Source organism: Dromaius novaehollandiae, chromosome 15, assembly GCF_036370855.1.
Source record: "Dromaius novaehollandiae isolate bDroNov1 chromosome 15, bDroNov1.hap1, whole genome shotgun sequence".
NCBI classification, from domain to species: Eukaryota; Metazoa; Chordata; class Aves; order Casuariiformes; family Dromaiidae; genus Dromaius; species Dromaius novaehollandiae.
The window spans coordinates 20,972,860-20,995,576 of record NC_088112.1 but is presented as its reverse complement, the minus strand read 5'-3'; the positions used below and the strand labels follow the sequence as shown (position 1 = coordinate 20,995,576).

The following is a 22,717-nucleotide window of genomic DNA, read 5'->3' as shown; positions in this document are numbered from 1 at the left end:
CTGTGTAGAAAAGAATTTGTGCACAACGTCACGATTTATGCCAATGCCAGTGGGAATTCGTGTATAGAAAATTAGAATAGGTTTCTATTAATTTAGTGCAAAAATACAGTTGCTAGAAATACTACTGTGTTAACATCTAACACTTTGTCACGTCTGCTCAAGTCATTGTATTTGCTACTGTTCATGTATTGCTTTGCCTGACCTCGTATGGGTTTTTGTTATTCAGTAAAACGGATATTTTGGATGTTTAGTTGAAGGAATTACTTTTTAACAGAATAAAAATTAAATAAATTTCATTATTTATTCTCACTATCCATTAAAGTACAGAGGTTTAGCCCTTGTTGCTGGAAGCACATCAGAACTGCCACAGTGACAAGCAAGTTAGAGAAATATCTGGCGATCTAGTAATGGAAATTTTATGATTGCCCCTGTTATTGTGCCTTCCCAGTCCTTCTTTTGTGAGGTCTTGTGGGCATGTAGAGTGATGCATTAGTTTATCTTCAGTGCATCCTGAGGATTTGTCTTGTTTTCTTTTAAAGCAAAAGCAAATATTGTAAGTTTTCCCCCCCCCCCCCCCCCCCTTTTAAAAAGCATGCATTTTTCTGCATGTCTCCATAATTGCCTTATACTCTACCCTGGCACATACTGTTCAAATCCAAAAAATGTAAGCCAAACAGAAAAATGGTTTGCATGCTGGCTTGAATTAAAAAGAAATGATTAAGGAAATATTTTGTAGAAACTAAAAAATTGAAAGTACTTTTTTCTTCTTGCCTTCTATCTGTTTGGAAAGTCATTTTCTTGCAGTTAAACCATTTAAACTTTACGTGATTCTCGTGTGATTGTGTTTTCTGTTGCCAGCGTTGCTTTCTCTTTCGTTGTTGCTTCATGTGTCCTCCCAGTGCGATGTCTCTATTGCCATCTATTGATGACAGTGGAAATATTTCTACAAACGTTGGGTAACCAGTGTTGTTACTGAACTATATTATCTTTTGATTAATAATATTATTGACTCTTGAATTGTGAAAAACTGTTTTGTTCATATGAATTCACAAGAAAGACTAAATCCTATGAACTGAGAGTTGGCCAATAGAGGAAAAAATAGTCCTCATCTCCTTTTTTCAGATGTATCTACTCAACCTGACATACCTGTAACATGGATTTTAATTTCAGTGCTGTTACAGCCAGAATTAAAAGCAAGATCACGTCCCTTTAATTTTAGTTATTCAGTCTGGTTATTTTTCCTCAGTGTCGCACAGTTAATATTAATGGGATTATGTTGCTTCTAGTTCAGTGGAGCTGAGGGGGGGGGAAGGGAGTGAGATATAAAAATAAATAAAGACAGAGAACAAGCGGTCCAATATGCTAATTCTGTCTTCAGAAGTCATGATCATAATTCATGTAGCATGGTATTACTTGATGCCAATAGTGTATATTTATACCAACCTTCCTTTAACTATGGACTTTAGTATAACATTTTTTTAAAGTATTCATTAAGGGAGCGTATGTAGCTAATATAATTTCTAGTTTAAATTGTTGGTCACAGAATTTAATTTTTGTGGTATTAGCTACCTAAGATAAGACCAGAAATCATGAACCTGGAGGCATTGAACTCTTTGTCTGATGGATGTCTTCTCTATAGGCTACAGAAAGTGAGATGGGAGATGTTGATTTAACAGGTCTTCCAGAAGCACCTGTAGACTCTGAAGATGAAGAAGAAGAAGAAGATGAGGATATTGACAGAACTTCAGATCCACTTCTAGGGCGAGATGTTGTACGAGAGTGCCTTGAGAAAGAGCCTGCAGATAAAACAGATGATGATATTGGTGAGGAAAAAAAAAATCTTTGTGTGAAACTGTATATGGTAACACCAATAAGAGAAGTGTATCTGAAATTTGTTTAATGCATAGCACTAAATATATATCCTCATAATTATCAATGATTGCTTCCAGAGAACATTTCGCTCTGGTAGTGTTGTTAATTGAATGATTTTCTTCTAATACCTGAGAGAAGTTTTGTTTGGAGAAACTAAATATTTTAAAAAAACAGCCTTTGAGACTCTCGAGATACTGCGTATTGCAGTGATCCTATTTGTTGAGGTAGGGTTGGAATTAGTAGCAAGGTAATTTTGACTGCCCAGAACTGTTGAATTTGTCATGGAATATCAAAGAGAACATACTTATACTGCAGTTCAGGCATGCTTGATTTTAAACTGCAAAAGATTTAAGATGAAAATAATTTACTGCAAAGTCTAACCAGAAATTGGTATTAGTTTAACAATAAAATTTGAGTTATGCTGTACCTTTTCCTCTGATTACTTCTCTAAACATCATGAAATCATTTCATACTATTAATAAGCTTATAATTGCCAGGTAGTAAGGATGTTTTTAATTCTTCCAAATGTTTGAAGCCGAAGTGCTTTTACACTTAGCTAAATTGCTGCCGTGATAGTCAGTCCCAGCACGATCAAGACAGTAGAGCGAAGTTCGCTTTGTTGATGATAACCTGCCTGCTGCGCTCATTTAGCCACAGGCACTAATACCAATTGTGTTGCCACCGAGCAATTCCTTCTGTGAATTTAACTGTGAGGTTTAATATACCTGTTGAGAATAAGGTAGTTTGGAATGTCATGTATATTTAATATACTTGTCAGGGTAAGGGCATGAGGAGGCCCTGGGCCTTGCAGTATTCTTATCAATGTTCCTTTTGTCTAATAGAGCAATTACTGGAATTTATGCATCAACTTCCTGCCTTTGCAAACATGACCATGTCTGTAAGAAGAGAACTTTGTTCTGTGATGATATTTGAAGTGGTAGAACAAGCAGGAGCCACCATACTGGAAGATGGGCAAGAAGTAAGTCACTGCACACAACATAATTTGAGCACCACAGGCAGTAGGTTAGCAAGGACATCTGGGGGCAGGGGACTCTGGATAAAGCTACTTGCCATCTCTGAACCTCTCCCACACCTGAAAAGCAGAGAAATCTTCTCTTACGCTGACCCATATCCAAAATCCGCAGACTGGAGCCCATCCATTCGAAGGATTCTGCCTATCCTATTGACTTTCTTCAAGACTTCAATGTGATCAAATATAGACGTAAAATAATGTTTCGTAGTTTATGCTGCAGTTGGTCAGGCTCCTATATTAGGTGCTTTGAACTGCTATCTCAAGATACCCCTCTATGTCCTTTGATTTAGAAAACAAACAAACAAAAAAAACCACACCGACCCAACAGGGGAATGGCCAGTCATTCTGCTGCAAGAGGGCTGTGTAGCCCAGCCTCTCGTCTCTGATGGTGACCAGGTGGATGGCCTGGGAAAGAGTATAAGAACAGGACAGGGGCATGGTTTTAACTCTTTCAGTCTTGTTCATGAGCAGTATGATTGGTATGGAGGGTCAGATGGTGTGAATATCTTTTCTACAACTTTCATTTTGATTGTAGGATTTTAATCTTTTCTCTAATGTTGACTATTCTGTTGTCCTGTTTTAATGGCTTTATATCTTCATTCTCACTAAATGGTGTAAATATTTTGTAGTGATTATTCCAACTACTTCAAAACAAATCCATTTATCAGCATTACTCCCTACAAATAAGTACTGGGAACTTTTGAGGTTGAAATGCATTCTTGTTAGTCATCTTTATTGCTTGCCTTACAGTGCACCCTTTAATGAATTAGATATTGCAAAATATTTACATGCTGTGATGACAACAAACCCAAGACTGCAAGGATAAGCCTCTCTGAGAGAAGAGTGTTGAAAAGCAGAGATCATATAAAAGTTGTTGAATGAGCTTCACTCTTAAATTTATTTTTATTCCCTCCAGCTTGATTCTTGGTATGTTATTTTAAATGGCACAGTGGAAATCAGCTATCCTGACGGGAAAAGCGAGAGTCTCTGTATGGGTAATAGTTTTGGGATCACTCCCTCTCTGGACAAACAGTACATGAATGGCGTGGTTAGAACCAAAGTAGACGATTGTCAGGTAAGTTTACAGTTTTATACAACTATCGCGTATTTTTAGGCCTCTAATAAAAGCAAACAGAATGCTGTCATCTTAAGGCATGATCTTTATTCCAGGAGAAGAAAAAAGGAAGTTGGTATTTGGTGGGCAGGAGGTTCTGTTGACACTGAATTAGTTGTTGAATTACTCTTAGTAGCTGTGATTTATTTCACACCGCTGTTCCTGACAAACAGGAACTTCTGTTTTGTGCAGTGGTGTAAGCTCACAGTCCACCCTAGTGATGCTATGTACACGCGCTTGACATGCAGCAAGAGTAGTTAAATAGAAAATATCCATTTCCACTTTTTACAGACTTTGTTCTCCATATGTTTAGCTCATTTAGAGCAAACTTTTGGAGGCTGAGTGTGGTGGTGAGTTCTATTTGTCTTCTGTTTATAACTTATCTCTTTTGTAGTTGGGCAGATACAGCAGTTGATAGCAAATGCTGTGCTACTGCGATGGTGTTGAAGCAGCCCACAGATGGGGTGGAGGGATGCGTTCATGTTTTGGATATTTATTAATGATCCTGTGTTGTTGGGGGGCAGTTTGTGTGTATAGCCCAGCAAGACTACTGGAGGATTCTGAATCATGTGGAAAAAAACACTCATAAAGTGGAGGAAGAAGGAGAAATTGTTATGGTAAAGGAACACAGAGAGCTGGATCGCAGTGGGACCAGGAAAGGGCACATAGTCATCAAGGTGACTTTCTTTCTTTGCTTATTTTTCCGTTAAGCTATTAAATCTTTATTAATAAAAAAAAAATTTTTTTTTGGTTTGAATCTAGAACATGTTTGGCTTCGTCTGTCTTAGCACAATAGATTTGATTAGAAGGAATTTATATTACTATACAAATATACTTTTATCACCCCTTTAATCAAGCAGGATCTGTTCAGCACACGTATTTAGGTTTTGTTTAGGGATCACCTCTTGTGCCTCTTTAATCTGGAATAGGAACTTAAACGGTTAATTAAAATGAAGTTATGGAACTTTACGGATTTTTGTAGCCAGATATTACCCATGCACAACATGGGATGGAAGAAGTATGAAAGCGTAGTTTAAATACCTTAGTGTTTTTTTTCTGAATTTACCATGACTGAAATATGCAAAGAGTGTGCTGTTCATGGTTTAGTGCTAGCGAGTGTGTAGTAGGAAATATCAATCACTTCTTGTATTTAATTTTTAAGGCAACACCTGAGCGACTCATCATGCATTTAATAGAAGAGCATTCTATTGTGGATCCAACGTACATAGAAGATTTCCTTTTAACGTACAGAACATTTCTAACAAGCCCCTTAGAAGTTGGGAATAAACTCCTGGAGTGGTTCAAAGTGGACAGCCTCAGGGATAAGGTTTGTTTTGAACTAAGAAATTAGTCTTTGTAGTGACAATGTCTCCGTGTGTGTGTGTGTGTGTGTGTGTATACACACACACATATAAAATAAACTAGAATTATACTGCAACTGTTTTAAAATAATTTAAAGCAAAATATTTTTCTGTAGTATCAAGAAATGCTCCTCCATGTTGTTGTATGCATATAGTGCATTGTTCTAAATTCAGTATGTCACTGCTCCTTCTCTCCAAAATGTTTTTTTTCTATTTAATTTTAAAATGTAAATGCTAGTCTCTGAAATCCTTTCCTGCCAGAAATTCAGGGGAATTAAGTATTTGTGATTTCTTGGGCATATCACTTTGTTCTTACAGCAGCATTGTGCTCGTCTTGCATAATTTTCTTCAGTAGGGCTTTTCAGTGTATTGAGCACACTTTATTTGAGCAGCATTTTGCAAACTATATACTTGAAGTAAATTATGGTCAAGGTAGGTGCAGTTGATAAAAATGCTCCTGTAAATAGGACTAGGTTCAGCTCTATGTAAGTGTGTGCACATACACATGGAAAGCTTTCATGGTTTGGAACTTTTCTCCACATTCAATTTGTTGAAAATTTCAGCAGTAAAGCTCTTAGCCAGCAGTTTTATACGTTCTAGCTTTGAGCTGAAGGAAACTCAACAGACTATCGGAACAGTTACTGCATTGAAAATTTGTCTGGGGTCTTTTCTTATGGTTACTGTTTCTCTTATTCCTTTTTTCCATGCTGTTCATTTTGGCAACTGCTGTTTTCTTTTAATATTTTAATTTCTCATATTCTTAAGTTAGATGGTGTAGTTCTCAGTAAAGCATTTCTGCTTAATGTCTACATGATTTAAATGGATAATTTACCAGTAGGGAAATCTCAGAACTAAAGTGCTTTGGAGCTGTTTTTCTTTCTTTGCGTAAAATTGGCTGCTGCTTAGCATTGGTTTTAGCACCTTAGGTATGAGACACCTTGATTTCCACCCAGATAATTAGTGGTTTATTGGATAATATTTTTAACAAGTTGAAGTTTGGCGCTTTTGCATGCAGGGGGGAAAAAGGGAAGGAAAATAAAATAAATCTGTCTCAGCAAATAAAACTGGAAGTTATATTTAGAAGAGAGAAACTGCTATAGATAAGCATTTTTGTAGAATATGGATGGATAGAAGAGTTGGCAGACTGCCTTTATTATGAATGGTAAAGTAATTCTGTAGCACATACAAAAGCAGCCAGAAAATTTAACTGAAAAATCTTACAAGATAATTTTTTATTATTGCAATATATTTCCTAGAGTTTTCCTTAAGGAGATATTCTTTATATCTTTGAGAGGCTTTAAAAAGATGTATTTAATGAATGACATGAAGAAAAGATAACTGAAGATAGATTTGTGCACCTGTAGGTACCCGGTGATGTGACCAATTTGTCATTGTTGTTGTTACTGTTGTATTTTTTTGATTGCCTTTCACTTTAATTGGAGTTTAACGAAAGACAATTTCAAGTATAAATGACTTCTTCCGTTTGTTAAATTTGAAAGGCTGGGGCATTAATCCAGAAAAAGAAGAGAATGACAGTTATTCCTCGTTAAAGAGATTAATCTATGTCAAACAGCATTTTGTCATGTTCTTGTATTTTTATTTACTTATAGATTAAAACATAAAGAAGAAAAAACACAGTTACCTTTACATAAATCCTTTTTCACAGGTTACCAGAGTAGTCTTACTGTGGGTGAACAACCATTTTAATGACTTTGAAGGAGATCCTGCTATGACTCGATTTCTGGAAGAATTTGAAAAAAACTTAGAGAATACGGTAAGACCAGGAAGGAATGACTGTCATGCTTTCTACTGCTAAGCATTTTTGTTTTGCTGTGTGTAGCAAGTTACTAAAGCATTGTAGTCTATAAGAAAGCTGTCTGCAGGTGACTTTTAACACGGATGTATTTTTTCTTAAATAGACATTTAGATACAAAGCCCACATAAAATGGCACATATGGGACTCATTTATGTGTCTTGGCATTACTGCAGAAGAGGACAAGGTTTATTTAGTAAGATTTGGATACTTAGGATCATAAGTTCTTTTTCTGTCACTTTTCTTTTTTTTTCTTCCCAACTATTTTTCCATTTCTAGTAGAAGAAACATTACATTCATTTTGCCTGTCTTCTGGGTTACAGAAAATGAAAGGACATCTCAGATTGCTGAATATTGCTTGTGCTGCCAAGGCAAAATGGAGACAAATTACCCTGCAAAAACCTTCTAGAGACTCGCCGCTCTTTTTCAGCCTCCTTGGGGGAAGTGACAAAGGTTTTGGTATTTTTGTAGAGACTGTAGAAATGGGCAGTAAAGCAGCAGAAGCTGGACTTAAGCGTGGTGATCAGGTAAAAAGAAAAAAAATTAAAATATCGATCTCTTATTTTAATAAAAAATTCTGGCTCACCAACTGCAGTGTTTCTAACAAGAAGATTAGACTGTTTACGTAGCAGTAAACATCTGACTAATTTTATTTTGAATACTATAGTTCAGCTTTAAATTTACATAAGTATTAACTCTTCTTTTCTATTGAATATTTAAATATTTCAAAATATTCAAAATACTTCAACAGTTCAAACAATAGAATGGGATAAGAAACCAAACTGTGGTTAATTTAGGAAACTTTCTTAAAGGAGATATGGCAAGTTGAAGCCATTGAACTGTTTTGTATTTTTGCTTAGTAGAGGCAGTGATTCTCATCAAGTGTAAATCATCCCAGTTTGCTGATGCTGGTGGAGCGGTGACACTTCACGCCAGCTGAAGATCTGGCCTTTGATTCTAGCATCAGTTCTACAGCTCCTGATGCACCATTTTTGATTAAGATGTAATTTCTAATTACAACAACGTAATGCTATTGCAGAAGATAAATTTGGCTAAAACATTTGACAGGTAGAAATGCAGTTCTTCCCTTATTTACAGGATATAAATTCATGGAAGTGATCATTTGCAAGGAATGTTTTCATGCTGCAGGTCTTATAAAGATGATATAACTTCTGGAAATGTTCTTACTGTACCTGTGTTATCACATTTGTATTTGTAACTCTATCATAAATAGCTGTCCTCCTAAGAGTTCAATTTTTATTTCTTCTAAAAGATAATGGAAGTAAATGGACAGAATTTTGAGAACATTACATTTGTAAAAGCTCTGGAAATTTTAAGGAACAATACACATCTCTCCATTACTGTAAAAACAAACATTTTTGGTGAGTAGACTTTATATTATTTGTGTGTGTGTATGTGTGTATAGATTGTGGGGGGTTTTTTTGGTTTTTTTTTTGTATGTGTGAAGTAAAAGACCCCAGTCTTTCTAACCTTAGAACTGCATTAGGATACCATCTTTCTTTTAACTTACTGTAGGAGTGAAAGATTGTACGGAAGTCCCCTAGTTGTGCCTCCGTGTGCTTGGATATATTCTTGTGTGCCAAGGACTGCACATTGGGTGGCACAAAGCCAGCATAACCAGCTCTTTACTCCCTGAGAAATCCTCAAATGACTGTTTAAGCAGCTTTAGTGTCCCTTCATGCGATATGGCTGAAACGGAGCCAAGGGATCTGGGCCAAAATATTTTTGCCAAGAAACAGCAAAAATGTAAAATCTGGCTTTCGTAAAACTTTTTATAATGGCTGCGAGAATGATAGGATAAATTGCCTTTACATCTAAAATAGAAAATGGGATATAAAAAGCGGTATGATATATAAATGTTGGCTTTTAATTGTCAATGTGAATATAAACACATAAATACCTCTTTAAAATCTCAGTCAAACCATCTGCTCTTTTTCCATAATCCTGTTCAGGCAAGAAGATAACCATAGCTACAGAAAGAACAAGGCTGTGCGTACAAGATAGATTCTTTCTTTACAGTTGTGTCTGAGACCTTCTGATGGTCTCGTGTTTTTATTTTCTTCTTTCAGTTACCTGCCCTTGTTCGCTATTGATTTTCTTTGTTTAATTACAATTTTCTGCTTATTGCTAGGCAAATACAAGATGTTTCAAGATCTCAGCAGCTGTTTATTATCACAACCTAATACCATAATTTCAAATAAGTTTAAAACAACAGTGGTAGTCAGTGATCTAGACTGTTGTGAAAGGACATAAATCATAATTGTAACAGAGGCAGTGATGGTTTGCTCATTTTGCTTAATAAATGTAGGCAATGCACTTTTATGAGTGGATTGTGAGCTCTCTTCTTCCTGCTCATTGTTATAATTTCAAGGTGATTTCTCTGATATATTTTAATGAATTCAGTCCTGTTTTTTTTTTCAACAGCGGTATTTACTATTATGTCTTTTTAACTGAGTGCTAAGTACCTGATGCTGACAATGAACAATCACTGTTCTTGTATTTGAATTTATGCTGTGAAGACTTGTAGTCTTAAATTTTGTAACGTAGTAGAAATACATGATTTGACAGGAGATTTCTGTACAGAAAGCACAGGTTGTCTTGTTCATAGGGACAGTCTGAAAAAATCAGCTCTGTACAGTTCTTTGTTTTCCTAGCATCACCACTTGTTTTCAACAGAAAATACCATATTTTTGATTTAAGTGACCTCAAAGATTTTTTTTAAAGAAAAGAAAATTTCCATGACTTGATGTACCAATTTGAACAATGTTTTTACCATTTATATGTAGAAAGAAACTCAAATAACATAAATATTACTTTTTCCATGGAATGACATCTTCTGGAAATATCAGTAGTAGACTAGTGCAGATTGGTAAACGCAACAGAAAATTTGATGTCGTTTATGCTTAATAGTATTGCTAAAAGCAAAGAAAGGTGGTCGTGGAAAATGTCAATCTGTCTTGCAGTTATTCTTGAGGAAGCCTCTGTATTCTACTACCTAAAAGATTTAAAAACAAAAAAAAAAGAAAGAAAAAAAAAAGAAAAAAAGTTAATGAACACATTTTGCTGATTGTGAATGTAATGCTGACCGTCTTTAGTGAACAGTAGCATAGCTCTATTAAATTTGCTGTAAAATTTATTAATTTCAAAAGTAGCTGGGAGAGCCCAACCATGCAGAGTGTTTTTGTTAAACACGTAGGACTTCTCTTTCTGCTGTTGAACCTAACAGCAAAACCCTTAAATGGGAAAAGACCCCCACCCATAGACTCAGAATTACAACATAACGCACTGCCTAGTTTGCAACTTTCTGGCTCACTTTTTCTGGAGGTATGTGGGAAGCGGAAGAGTTGTCGGGGAGAGAAAAATACAGTGTGAAGTTTTGAGGCTGTGGAGGGAAATCACAGTGTATCTTCTCTTACAGTGTTCAAAGAGCTGCTTTGCAGGATAGGACAAGAAAAGAATGGAATTCCACATATTCCCAAAATCGCAGAGAAGAAAAACAACCGTTATTCCATCCCAGATATGCCTGGAGATGTGGAGCAGATGTTTCCACGTGAAAAGGGAAACAGGAAAATCAAAGCAAACACTGTATCTGGTGGGAGAAACAGAATCAGGAAAATTTTAGACAAGACACGGTTCAGCATCTTGCCTCCAAAACTGTTTAGGTATGTCAGACTCTTCTGGTAAAACAGTAATTTTTTTTCCTCTTAAACTGTTATATTGCTGCTTAGTATCTTTGGTCGTTATGTGCACGTTGCTTGTGGGTTTTTTTTCTTTTTTTTTTTTTTTCCCCAAAAAAACACAAATGCAGCAAATTCTACCATAACTGTAGAACAAGACCAAAATATCTTTTCCCTACCAGTGAACACTTTCAAATGTGCTTTTCTCTGTCTGCGCTCTGAAACACCTGAGTACGACTGCATTTCCCAGTTTCACTCATCCTGAGGTGAATGTAAGGAGCTTGATGCACGTAATAGCAACAAACCTGTTTTGCAGTGACGGTAGCGTGAGCCAGTCGCAGGACGACAGCATCGTTGGGACGCGGCAGTGCAGGCACAGCCTGGCTATCATGCCCATTCCTGGGACGCTCTCATCCAGTAGCCCTGACCTGTTGCAGCCTACAACTAGCATTCTGGATTTCTCTAATCCTTCAGGTAAAACAGCAGCATTAGCTTGATTTTATACGATGACTGTAATTACAAGGCAGCTGATTCAGGAGGGAAATTGCATCTTTTACCAGCTGCAAACATGCTGAATGCAGTTACCTGTTTATCTTGTGACCTTAACAGGTCCAAACTGGAGATTCACCAAAAGCATAAACTTCCCAAACTCTTTTGCCTGCTATTTTGGCATCTTTTTCTGTAATGTGAGACTTAGCTGCTTCTTACAAAGAAACGTATCTTGCCACCTAAAGTGTCTTTTACTGTTGTCTATTTACTGGAGTTTACCAGAGCTCCAGTGGATGCGGGTTGGCCTTGTCTGCACCTTTCTCATTGTATCGTCTCTTCCCGATGTCAGTACTCCTGATGACTTGACTTGTCCACCCATCATCTTTGAATATACATTTCAAGCAGCATTGTGGGTAGCATAGGACTACTGTTGCTACCCAGGTAACAATATTAATGCCTCCTGTATTACAAACATAAAGCTTGTTCAATTATATTTCTGAAAAAATAACTGTTTTGAGATATATGGTCTGTGCTTCCATTGCTGCTGCTGTAGGAATAACATTAATGGAGTGGCTGCAGGAGGTATTTGTTGTTATATGCAGCTGCCTGTAAACATGTCAAGTCAGAATCATGTTTCTCTATCCCAAGTTCTAGGCATAATTATATATTCTGTAAACTGCCTTGTGGCTAAGACTTATCTTTGGGTAAACTTGCCTATTTCCCCCTGAAAAGGGATGTGCACAAATATATCTTGTTTTATGCATAAACGTTCATGGCAAAAGAGTTCCCTTTTTGCTGCAGGTACTTTTTCTTGTTGTCTGCATGAGAGCTACACACATGTTCTCTAAGAATCTTCACTGAATATTTCTGCAGGTTACTGCATAATTACGAGCTGTGGACAATTAGTCTTTCTTACCTCTGCTCTCAGTTAAGTTCCCTGTAACAAATGTGCAGTCATTTTTGGCAGAAAAACAACAAAATATCTTTTCGACATGACAGCGTGTTACATACTCTTGTTAAGTTTTTTAAACATCTGAATCTTGATTTGGTGTTGACACAGTGTTTTTTCTTTTTTCTTTTTTTTTTTTCCTTTTTTTCCTGCCTGCAGCTGTTGGGTTTTACTGTAAGTATCTCAATGTATAGCATCCTGAAGACCTTAATATTGCATGGCTTGCCTGTTAAACTTAACGTGTTTTCACACATTGTATTGGTACAGTTATTACTGTTAGGGCATTAGCAAGTGAGTGCCCTGTAAACTTCCCTTCAGTAAAACAAATCCGTAGGCTTTCTTTGACTGTTGTAATCTTATGGCAGAGTGCTGCACGGAGGTTCAGAAGACCTGTGTTTTATTCTCACTTCTGCCACTGACATACTGAATATCCTTCAGCAGGTTACTTTATTTCTCAGTGACCTTGCTGTAAAGGAATGAAGTTGCTTGTATCACTTTTATAGAAACCGAAGTTTTAGACAATAGCATAGTTTAAGATTCAGCTTGTTCTGTTGGACTCTGCATAACTAAAATTTTGTGCATGCTTAACTTGAAATGTCCACCTTTGTGTTGTAGCCACATACAGGATAATGAGTAAGGAAGTAATTTTTATTAATGTTTACCTGCATAAAAGAAAAAGACTGTAAATGCAGACATGTGCTTGTAATACAAGTTTCTATCATCTGTCACTCACAAGTTGCTCTAAGTTTTGGTTGCAAAGTGATTTTTTTGTTTACATTTCAAATTACATTTCAAATTACATTTCAATTTTGGTGTTAGATCTCAAATGCGTTCTTATTTTTAGGTATGTTAATATCATTATAGTGTTAGAATCTGATTTCTTCAATCAGATCTTCAACACAGGTTGTAGGGTTATGTGATCATGACAGAGTGGTGGCTGTTCGGCTCATGTGTCAATTTATAACTATTTTCGTCAGTACAGGCTTTTCCCAACATATTCAATGCATTGTTCTCACCATTTCACTCTGAAATGAGTACATAATATATATTGCTCCTTCATGTTGTCCTCTTTTGTGTATGTGTAGAGCACTTCAAATTCGCCTGGTCCCCACTGGTTAATATGACCCTACTGGTAATGTGGCAGTCGCAGTAATGAAATGGTTGGTAGAATTAGTTTTCAGTCAACTTTTTTTTGACTGCTGTTTTCTTAACACCATGTTTCCTCCCATCCTCACTCTTCCTTATGCCTGCTGTCAAGGCTGCTTTTTCTCCAATGGAGTGAAACTTTTGGTGTTGGATCATGAACGACCTGCAGTCTTTTCAATAATTGCAGGCTCTGGAGCTGTTAGGGCTGAAGGCTCTGCCAGCGCCGACATCCAGCGTTATTCCTCCGCGAATTCTTCCCAAACCTGCTAAAGCTTGGTCCACAGAGTTTGGGGAGGGGGGAAAAAAAACAAACAAAACCCCCCTGTGCTCGCTGGAATTTTAATTAACAGGGCACTTTGGGCCTTTTTTTTTTTTTTTTCCAGTCACCTTTACTTTGAAAATCAAGCATTATGTAATAGTAACGGAGTGAATTATCAGCAAGCATCAAGCTGCAAACTAGATGTTTTTGATGTGTGAGAATTTATTACCTGCTCTAATCTGCCTCAGATAAAGCTGTTTTCTGAGTTAAAACATATTTTTAACACACAATGTGTTATAAATGAGGACACCAGCAGAAGAGTTGCGTGCTGGCAGCAGCTCAGCTCCCCCGGGCTAAGAAAGCGAGTGCCAGTATTTGCAGGCAGCGTCGGATGCTCCCGCGCCGCCCGGCCCTGGGTAAAGCAACCCATGCCCACTCTGGATCTCACAAACGGCCAAAAGAGAGTCATGCTTCCAAAAATCCTGAGATGTGCTGCGAAGGACCGTGTACGAAATAGTAATACGATGGTATCATAGTAACGTGACCGTAGTATGGATGTCTTGTGCTTTGATTATGGCCATGATGTGTAACACAGATTCATCCTGTTGTGGAAATGCAGAGAGAAGAAAAGAATCCTCTTTTTCATTCACAGCTGAGGGAGAAGACTGAGTATTTTAATGAATATTTATAGGCGTTTATCAAGTCCAGCATGTGTTTTTCTTGCTGTTTTTTTTGTTTTCTGGCTATCAAATAATGCAGTAAGTGACCTTTTGTCTTTTCCCTTGAAAAGTAGCTTTGTACTTTAAAGCTGTTCTTCTGTTGTTCTAGATATTCCAGATCAAGTAATCAGAGTTTTCAAAGCAGATCAACAGAGTTGTTACATTATCATCAGCAAAGACACTACAGCCAAGGAAGTTGTGAGTCACGCTGTGCATGAGTTCAACCTGACGGGAGCCCCGGACACCTACTCGCTCTGTGAAGTGTCCGTCAGCCCCGAGGGGGTCATAAAGCAGAGGAGGCTTCCCGATCAGTTCTCAAAACTCGCAGACAGGATTCAACTCAATGGACGGTAAACGCACCCTTATTTTAATTTCAGTTTGCATTTATTTCCTTAAAGATGCATTTACTAAGAATTATGGCATTACACGTTGCTCCAGAGAGAAGGTGCTAGGACAGCTGTCTGTTAGAAGAACAGGCAAATACATGCCAGTAACTTATTTCTCCCGCTTCTTCTCTTTTCTTTCCGCTGTTTCATGTTCTCCTTCCACTCAAAAACACCCCCCCCCCCAAAACCCCCCAAAACAAACAAAAAACCCCCAACCTTTCCAAATCCACCCCAAGCTCACCTGATGACAACTAAATTTAGCAGACCGGGATAGTGTATATAGTAGCTCCCCCTTGGGGGGGGCGGGAATTGACAGTATCCATATGTACTTCCTGATTAAAGGACACAAGTAATTTGTTTCTCTATGATACAATACTGCAATGAACTGATACTAACCTGAGATAAATTATTCTATTTTTATGTGAGCTGTTATGAATGTTTTCTGAAAATTTAAGTGCTTCCATTTTATCTGATGACCTGATCCATACTGGAAGAAGGTTTAATAAGTAAAAAATTCTTTAGTCCTCTTTTCTAGACAACAAAGAGAATTTATGAGGAATAGACTTTGCTGTGTTTAAGTGATCTGCTTTAGACCATGAAAATGAATTTTCCAGATACCTTTTCATTTCCTGAATATTGTGTACTTCATGTATATATTAATATGCCATGCTGAATTTATGTAAGAAATGGAGAAATACATTAATGACAGATTTCAAATACTTCTCAGAACTAATGTGTGCTTAAAATGTTATTTCACTGCTGAATTTACAAATGGAAAAGTAACTGACCTTTTTCTGAAGGTGAAAGCTACTGCATGTTACAGAGCACTATATAGAAAATATTATTAGCAGAGAGGTAGAAAAGATCAAAATGGCTTTGAAATGCTGGAGAACTAGTTTTTCCTTAGGTATCGATGGCATTTTATGCTGAAGTACAAGGTTATGCTGTCTGTTCTTACCTCTGTCTTTGCCTCTCGCTCCGGGTTGTCACCAGTCACCCAGAAGTACCCTTGTGTATGCACTTCTACAGTGCCAAGGGCAACTAAGTTGACTGGAGTAGTTCAACATCTCTGTGCTCTCAGACCCTCAGAAGAGAGTCTCTAATGCTTTGTTATAATTCAATTGTTCTTTAGGTATTACCTGAAAAACAATATGGAGACGGAGACGCTATGCTCAGATGAGGATGCTCAAGAGTTACTGAGAGAGAGCCAAATTTCCCTCCTGCAGCTGAGCACCATTGAGGTTGCCACGCAGCTCTCCATGAGGGACTTTGAATTATTTCGGAATATTGAGCCTACAGAATACATTGACGACCTTTATAAGCTGGACTCCAAAACAGGAAACGCTCGCCTAAAACAGTTTGAGGATGTCATAAATCAAGAGACGTTCTGGGTTGCCATGGAAATTTTAGCAGAGCCCAACCAACTCAAAAGAATGAAGATTATTAAGCATTTCATTAAAATTGCCCTCCACTGTCGAGAATGCAAGAATTTCAATTCCATGTTTGCGGTTATAAGGTAAAGTCCTTTCCATTTGTCAGATCTGATTTATGGTGTCAAAAGCAATTCTGTTAAACTGAACGAAAAATAAAAGGTGTTTTCCAAACAAGTTACTCATGGTGCTGGATAGTTTTAAGGGAGTTACCAGGCTTTTCACATACTAGACTGCACAAAAGATGATTTTTCATTGCTTCTTTTCCTCCCTCAGTGTTATTACAGTGGTTCATGTGACTGCCTCATCTTCAACTATTACCTAGCAGGGAAAGAGGTGATTTGCACAAAAGCACTGCTTGACTGATGGACTTCAGAAACTTGCTTGAATGTTGCTGCCTTTTTCTATGATCCTGGTATCAAATTTCCCTCCCTTTTTCAGTCATTGCTACTTTTTGAGTGTGCACTGAGTCATATCTGAAGTGATGATACTTCTTTCTTTCTGTCATTGTATGGGCTTCCCAGAACCGGTCTTGTTCTTGTTTAATTTTCCTTTCTATTCTTGCTGGTCATCTGTGTGCTTCTCTATTTTTTTTATCTTTGTTTGCACATTTAGACTCTTTCTCTTTTGATTTATACTAGATACTGCTTCTTTGACTTTAGCAGGCTGAGTTCAGTTTTCCTTTATTCACAATTATGTAATACCCAGGTTTTATTTAATAATATTAATAATAATAATAAAAAGCTCCATGATTCATCAGATAAAGATCTGGATTGATGCTGTATCCCAACATCAGTAATGTCTCTGAAAACACCATTTTTATATATCTTCTTGTGTGTCTAGCTGATTTAGCAAACGATTTTTGCTTCTCTTTAACCACATGTTAAAGAATTCACAGCAGAGGCCCTTAGTGCTGCTCTTGGTATTCGCTATTAAGTTCACTGTTTTAAAGAAAATCTTTGAGATTGCTTTAGTGCTAGGCACTTTACTCAAGCTTTTTGCCCTTGTCTTTTATACCTCATAAAACTTAAGCTAATACTGGACCTTTCTATTCCTTTCTGGAATTTGGAGGCGTCAGTGCGGTTCTTGTCCTGAAAGGAAAATGTGCAAGTCAAGTTGAACTTTCTAGATACCACTTATCAAGGTATACTTCCACCAAGAGTAAAATCATTCAACTTAAAAATTCATTTGAATATCTACTGGAAAGAATTTCTCATAGAAGAAAGGATGTGTGAGTAAGGAGAGAAAGATAAGGAACACCCTTTTTGGTTTTCATGGCAATTGTTTTGTTTTTCTGCTCTTTACGTGAAATAACTCATCTATCTTCCCAGAGATGGTCAATCAAAATCAGATTTCCTTAACTGTAAGAAAGGCAAATAGAAACAGCTATGCAAAATCAAGCTGAAAGTGTTCTCAGTTGTGAATCCATTAAGATTTTGGAGAATTAGGTTTGACCTCGCAGCTTGTTAATGCATGCTGGAGGGTAGAATGCACTTTGCAATTCTGCAGCTCCAAAGCTTTGCAATCCTTGCAAACCTCATGGAGCTAACTTGGTGAAAAATTATGGTAGAGATATATTTAATTAAATTTCTAATTTACATCCAGCTAAATCTGGATATATTTTTACAGTGACTTAATGAGAATAATGGCAGAATAATAAGTTTTAGCCCATCTATTACTTTTAATTTTCAGTCTACTGGTATTTCTTTACAAATACTCTAAACATGTTGTTCTTAAGTCTTTTCCCTTTTGTTTGTGATAAGTTCTGTTTACTGTTCTCACTTGCTGCTATAATTGTATAATCAGCTCATTGATTTTTCACCCTTTTTGTCCTTACTATGGTATAGGCTTTTACAGGAATGAAATGGGACTTAAGTTAGATGGGCATTAGTACTTTGTTACAGGTAGGTAGTGTTGGCAGCCTGACTTAATTTGTGCGTTGTGAATAGGGAACAGTCATGCTCTTTAGGTTTCTCATTTTTGCTTGCTCATGAGTGAAGAGCAGTGGTTTACTGTGATGAGCTCGCTTGCAGCTGGGCATTCACCCAGCTTTACAGTTAACCTTGTGAAAACTATTTTTATTCCTTAAAACAGAAAACAGTTCTTTACTTCTTTATGAAACGTAGTGATCCCTTTAACAGCTAATAATGAAATGCATCTGTTTTGCAGTGGGTTAAATCTAGCGCCAGTAGCACGTCTCAGAGGTACTTGGGAAAAGCTACCAAACAAGTATGAAAAACACCTCAGAGACCTTCAAGATCTTTTTGATCCATCTAGAAACATGGCAAAGTACCGCAACATCCTTAGCAGTCAGAGCATGCAGCCTCCAATTATTCCACTCTTTCCTGTTGTCAAGAAGGATATTACATTTCTACATGAAGGTAATGTCATGGAGAAATAATAAACTAAGCGTCGAGTATATTTAAGCCCTTGCCTTAGCACTCCATGATCCAGCAAATGACTAAAAGGAAGCTGCCACCAGTATGATGCTTTTGATATGTCCTTTGTAGGAGTAAATTGAAATATAATTCTGAATGCATAATAGAAGAGACTGACCCTAGACAAAAATAAAAAATTAAGTGCCTGTTTTAAATATTTTACAAGCCGCGTTTAATCTTCATCAGCTGTCCGAAGGTGAGGATGGTAGAGTTGGTGAGTGTGCTAACTAGAAATTAGACTTCTTCAAATTTATTTCTATTACAAAAACTTGTAGCTGCAGTGTTTCTAGGCTTAGTTCTCTGTTGTGGCTTACAGAGAGCTACAATGATACAACACCTCCTACTCTTGCTTTCAGCCTTTTCTTTTTTTAAAAAAAATTTCCATTTTTTTCTGTTACACAAAGTTCTGTTCACAATTGGTTATGGATTTCTAAATATGCCAAATTCTTGGTTACGATGTTTCAGAACTACTTGAACTAATTTCAGAATATGACTGCTGTTGATGTCTGTTCTATATTTATCTTATTTTAACATCTGTGACAATGAATTTGGGCATAGTTCACTTATTTCTTTTTCTTCCTACGAATACTCGCTGCTTTAGAATTAGATTAGCAAGGGCAAAGCTAGATAGTTTGAGTGGGCCTGACTGGCGCTTGTATTTTGTCACGATGCCTTTTCCTGTTTTCCTGCCGTTTTTAATCAAAACGGCCCCGGGAGGGCGGACTGTCTGTGTGTGTAGTGGGGGAGCTACTGTGCGGGGCTTAAGTGTTAAAGTATTTCTTATTTCTTTCTGGTACGTTTAAACTTTACAGGGAATGATTCAAAAGTGGACGGCCTGGTAAATTTTGAGAAACTCCGAATGATTGCCAAGGAAATCCGGCAAGTCATCAGGATGACCTCGGCGAACATGGATCCGGCTGTGATGTTCAGACAAAGGTGCGCAATTTAGAAAGCCGGTAGGACGGAAGGTGCCCAACAGTGGGTAGGGACCTGGGTTTGTGTGTGCATAAATACTAATGTATTTATGTGATATTTCATCGTGTAACTTAACCATTAACGTTTGCCATCGGAACTGAAATCTCCATCAAATTATGGAAATACCATCAATGCTTCTAGGAGTTGCTTTTAATGACTACTAAACCACTTTGTTGGTTTAAAAATCCAAGAAAGATAGGCTCTAACTTTAATGCTTCATATTTTTGCTAAATAAAATGTTAGTGTCAGTAGAGTTTCAGGAAGCATGTGAGTGCTGGAGGATAATCCATACATAAAAAACCTTAATCACCCTGGTATAAATCTGAAATGTTGCTTTTTACGCAACCTCTGGTAACATGAAAAAAAGTTGCAAAAAATACATTTTTTTTAATTGATGACCAGCACAGCTCAGTCCACCTACATACTGTGTGGTATGTTCAGGCTGGAGGGCTGTGGCTGTGGCTTTTTTGTCTTCCCTCATGTATAGTATCATCAGGCTCTGTGTTTGCAGACTGCAGAATAAAAGCGCCGTTACTCCAAATCTGGTGCTCCAGACTGTGCTTAATGCAACTAAATAATTTCCCACATCTGTTTGCTTCCCGGTGGCTGAAGTAAGAGCGTCAGCTCCTCCGTTGTATCCGTGGAGGGTCCCGATGCCTCTAGGTCCCTGCCGGCACGGGTTGCGTTGGCCTCCCTTTCCCTGCCCTGGTAGCTGGCCGGGGCGAGCTGGCCCCGAGCTGGTGGCAGGAGGCCCGAGGCCACGTCCTGCACCGAATCACCACAAAGTCTCTCCTCCGAGTCAGAAATAACGTTGTCTATAGAAGAACGGCTTTCAAAGCAGAGATCAGCCTTCATATTGTTGTATTTGACCTAGCAAAATTCCCTGTTTAATATAAAATTATAAAGCTAATTATTTGGTAAGTTCTAATTGCTTTTCAGAAATTGTGGCGTTTTCAGGTGAAATCTTTCTGTAAATACATTTCCCTGATAACCTCTGCACTTTAAGACCTAATGAGCTCTAATCGTTAAAGGAATTTAATACTATATAAATAGCTTGCCTTTAGTATGTTTTTCAGAATTACAGAACACATTTTAATGACCACATCAGTTTAAAGCGTGCATGCTGACATAAAATACTTAGCCATCTAATATTAGAGATAGTGCCAAAGATTAAAAGAAAATCATTCCGTGTTTTCACATCATTTATATTCATTTTCGTTGCCTCTGGTGTTTGATCTATCAGTTTGTGTGCGACGAACTACCAATAAAATCTTTTTTGAAGAAGACTAAAAATGAACAAGAAAAGACGTTTTAGTGGTAACATGAGACTTGCTAACAAGTTCATTACCAATTAATATAGGGCATCTAGTTTTTCAGTGTATTTTTAGCAAACAGCTTGTTTTCCAGCAAGCAATCAAGAGAAATCATCATCAGTATTCAAGTTTATGATGTTGTTTTCTCATACATGTACTGTGATCCTAAGGCACAGAATAAATTAATTTAATTACATTTTTTTGAAATATGAATAAGTTAAAAGGCTTTCACTCACTCCATCAAAGTTAAATTTGACTTATGCAGAATAATTAACAAGAAAATTCAAAACAAGTTTGGTTTTTAAATTTGTAGGTTGAACTTAAAAATGAAATAAATAAAAAAACTGATAGATGTTCTTCCATATTGGAGTGTTGTAGCAAGTCCTGCCCTTGCATTCCATTAAAACATTGTGTTATTGTTTGAGAAGAATTTTGCTGTATAGAAAATTTTTCTTTTCTGTTCTTTCCTGTCTACATCTTTCTTCCTGACTCTCAACTGTTTTATTTTTTTTCCTGTGCTTTTCTGTTCAAATACATGCTTCAATGTATATGGCTCTTGCTTACAGGAAGAAGAGGTGGAGAAGTTTGGGGTAAGTGTAGAGATGAATGCAACTAAGATAAATAAAGATTATGCAACTCTTAACATACTGCATCCTCCTTGTTAGTGCATGCATCTGAAATACAGCATGCATTTTATTAACCCTGCAATACATATTTTTTGGAAAACAGGAATAGGGAGTTTTACAGTCAGCTTCATACTGCAGCTATAAAGATTTTGAGTTGCTTTTGTTTGTTAGATAAGTTATTTCCATTTTGGCTTAATAAAATAAAGTGATGTCCAGTTATATTGGATGACAGACTATGTTGGGAAACAAAGAATTTGCTTTTTAATGTGTGTCTGAAAAGTTGAAGCCAGTATGCATACACCAAAATCCTCATTGACTTCCCTGGGAGCTGTGATTGTGCAAGGACTGAAGAGCAGAATGACCACAAATAAATAAGATTGGCTAATGAAATTGTTAACTGATGCTTTCAAATGACAGTGATTAGATGACAGTGTAGCTGTATTTAATGCATTTTTATGTGTGTTTTTGCCCAAACGCTCTGTCGTGTGTACCTGAGCCCGTGTGCCCTTGCGCTTCCAAACTGTGCTTGTTTGGATGCTACGGGCATCTGGTCGCAAGCCAGCCCTGCCGTAGTGTGTCTGCAGCGTCAGCGCGATGGAGGCAGGAGCACTTGTGCTTTGATGCAAAGTGATTCACCGGCAAAGACTCTCCAGGCATCTCAGCCCAAAGAACGCATTTATCCCCGCAAACAGCGAGGACAGAAATGTAGGGAGAAAAATGTTAGTATTTGTGCTAGACAGCCTGGAGCGAACACGTGTGGATGCTGGTCCTGGAGCGAACTCCTCAACACGGCTGTGCCTTTGGTGGCTGAGAGCTTGATTAGCAGCACGACGTGGTCCTTTATGGGCCACTCGTGCTGTAGCTTCCCTAGAGACGTGCACAGGACCCCGCCAGAGCCGCCTTCTCCGGGGCTCGCACTTCCTGCCCTCTGAGCACGGTGGAAGGCAGTGCTGTGCCTAGCACTTTCTAGCCTTTGGGTTCCTGGGAGCACAGTCGAATGAGGAAAAACTATCTTTAAAAACAATTGACATAAATTGACTTGATTTAAGTCAAGACTTGAAAAGAAATGGCATGTACATAAAAAGTAAAATTTTTA

At 37.5% G+C, this 22,717-nt stretch overlaps 1 protein-coding gene across 9 annotated transcripts in view; it reads left to right on the top strand.

Annotated features, from left to right (window-relative positions):
• The window catches only part of RAPGEF6 (Rap guanine nucleotide exchange factor 6), a 136,934-nt gene that overhangs the window by 91,050 nt on the left and 23,167 nt on the right, over positions 1-22,717 (top strand). For 5 of the 9 annotated variants that reach the window (XM_064521147.1, XM_064521142.1, XM_064521146.1 and 2 more), the window contains 16 exons: positions 1,640-1,823; positions 2,715-2,851; positions 3,822-3,980; positions 4,544-4,696; positions 5,182-5,346; positions 7,047-7,154; positions 7,517-7,720; positions 8,467-8,575; positions 10,633-10,876; positions 11,208-11,365; positions 12,489-12,503; positions 14,563-14,803; positions 15,972-16,355; positions 18,439-18,650; positions 19,520-19,643; positions 21,562-21,585. In XM_064521147.1, coding sequence (XP_064377217.1) covers positions 1,640-1,823; positions 2,715-2,851; positions 3,822-3,980; positions 4,544-4,696; positions 5,182-5,346; positions 7,047-7,154; positions 7,517-7,720; positions 8,467-8,575; positions 10,633-10,876; positions 11,208-11,365; positions 12,489-12,503; positions 14,563-14,803; positions 15,972-16,355; positions 18,439-18,650; positions 19,520-19,643; positions 21,562-21,585 — 2,621 coding nt within the window. The remainder of the gene's footprint in view (positions 1-1,639; positions 1,824-2,714; positions 2,852-3,821; positions 3,981-4,543; positions 4,697-5,181; positions 5,347-7,046; positions 7,155-7,516; positions 7,721-8,466; positions 8,576-10,632; positions 10,877-11,207; positions 11,366-12,488; positions 12,504-14,562; positions 14,804-15,971; positions 16,356-18,438; positions 18,651-19,519; positions 19,644-21,561; positions 21,586-22,717) is intronic. The other 4 variants (XM_064521149.1, XM_064521143.1, XM_064521144.1 and 1 more) reach the window with 3 other exon arrangements.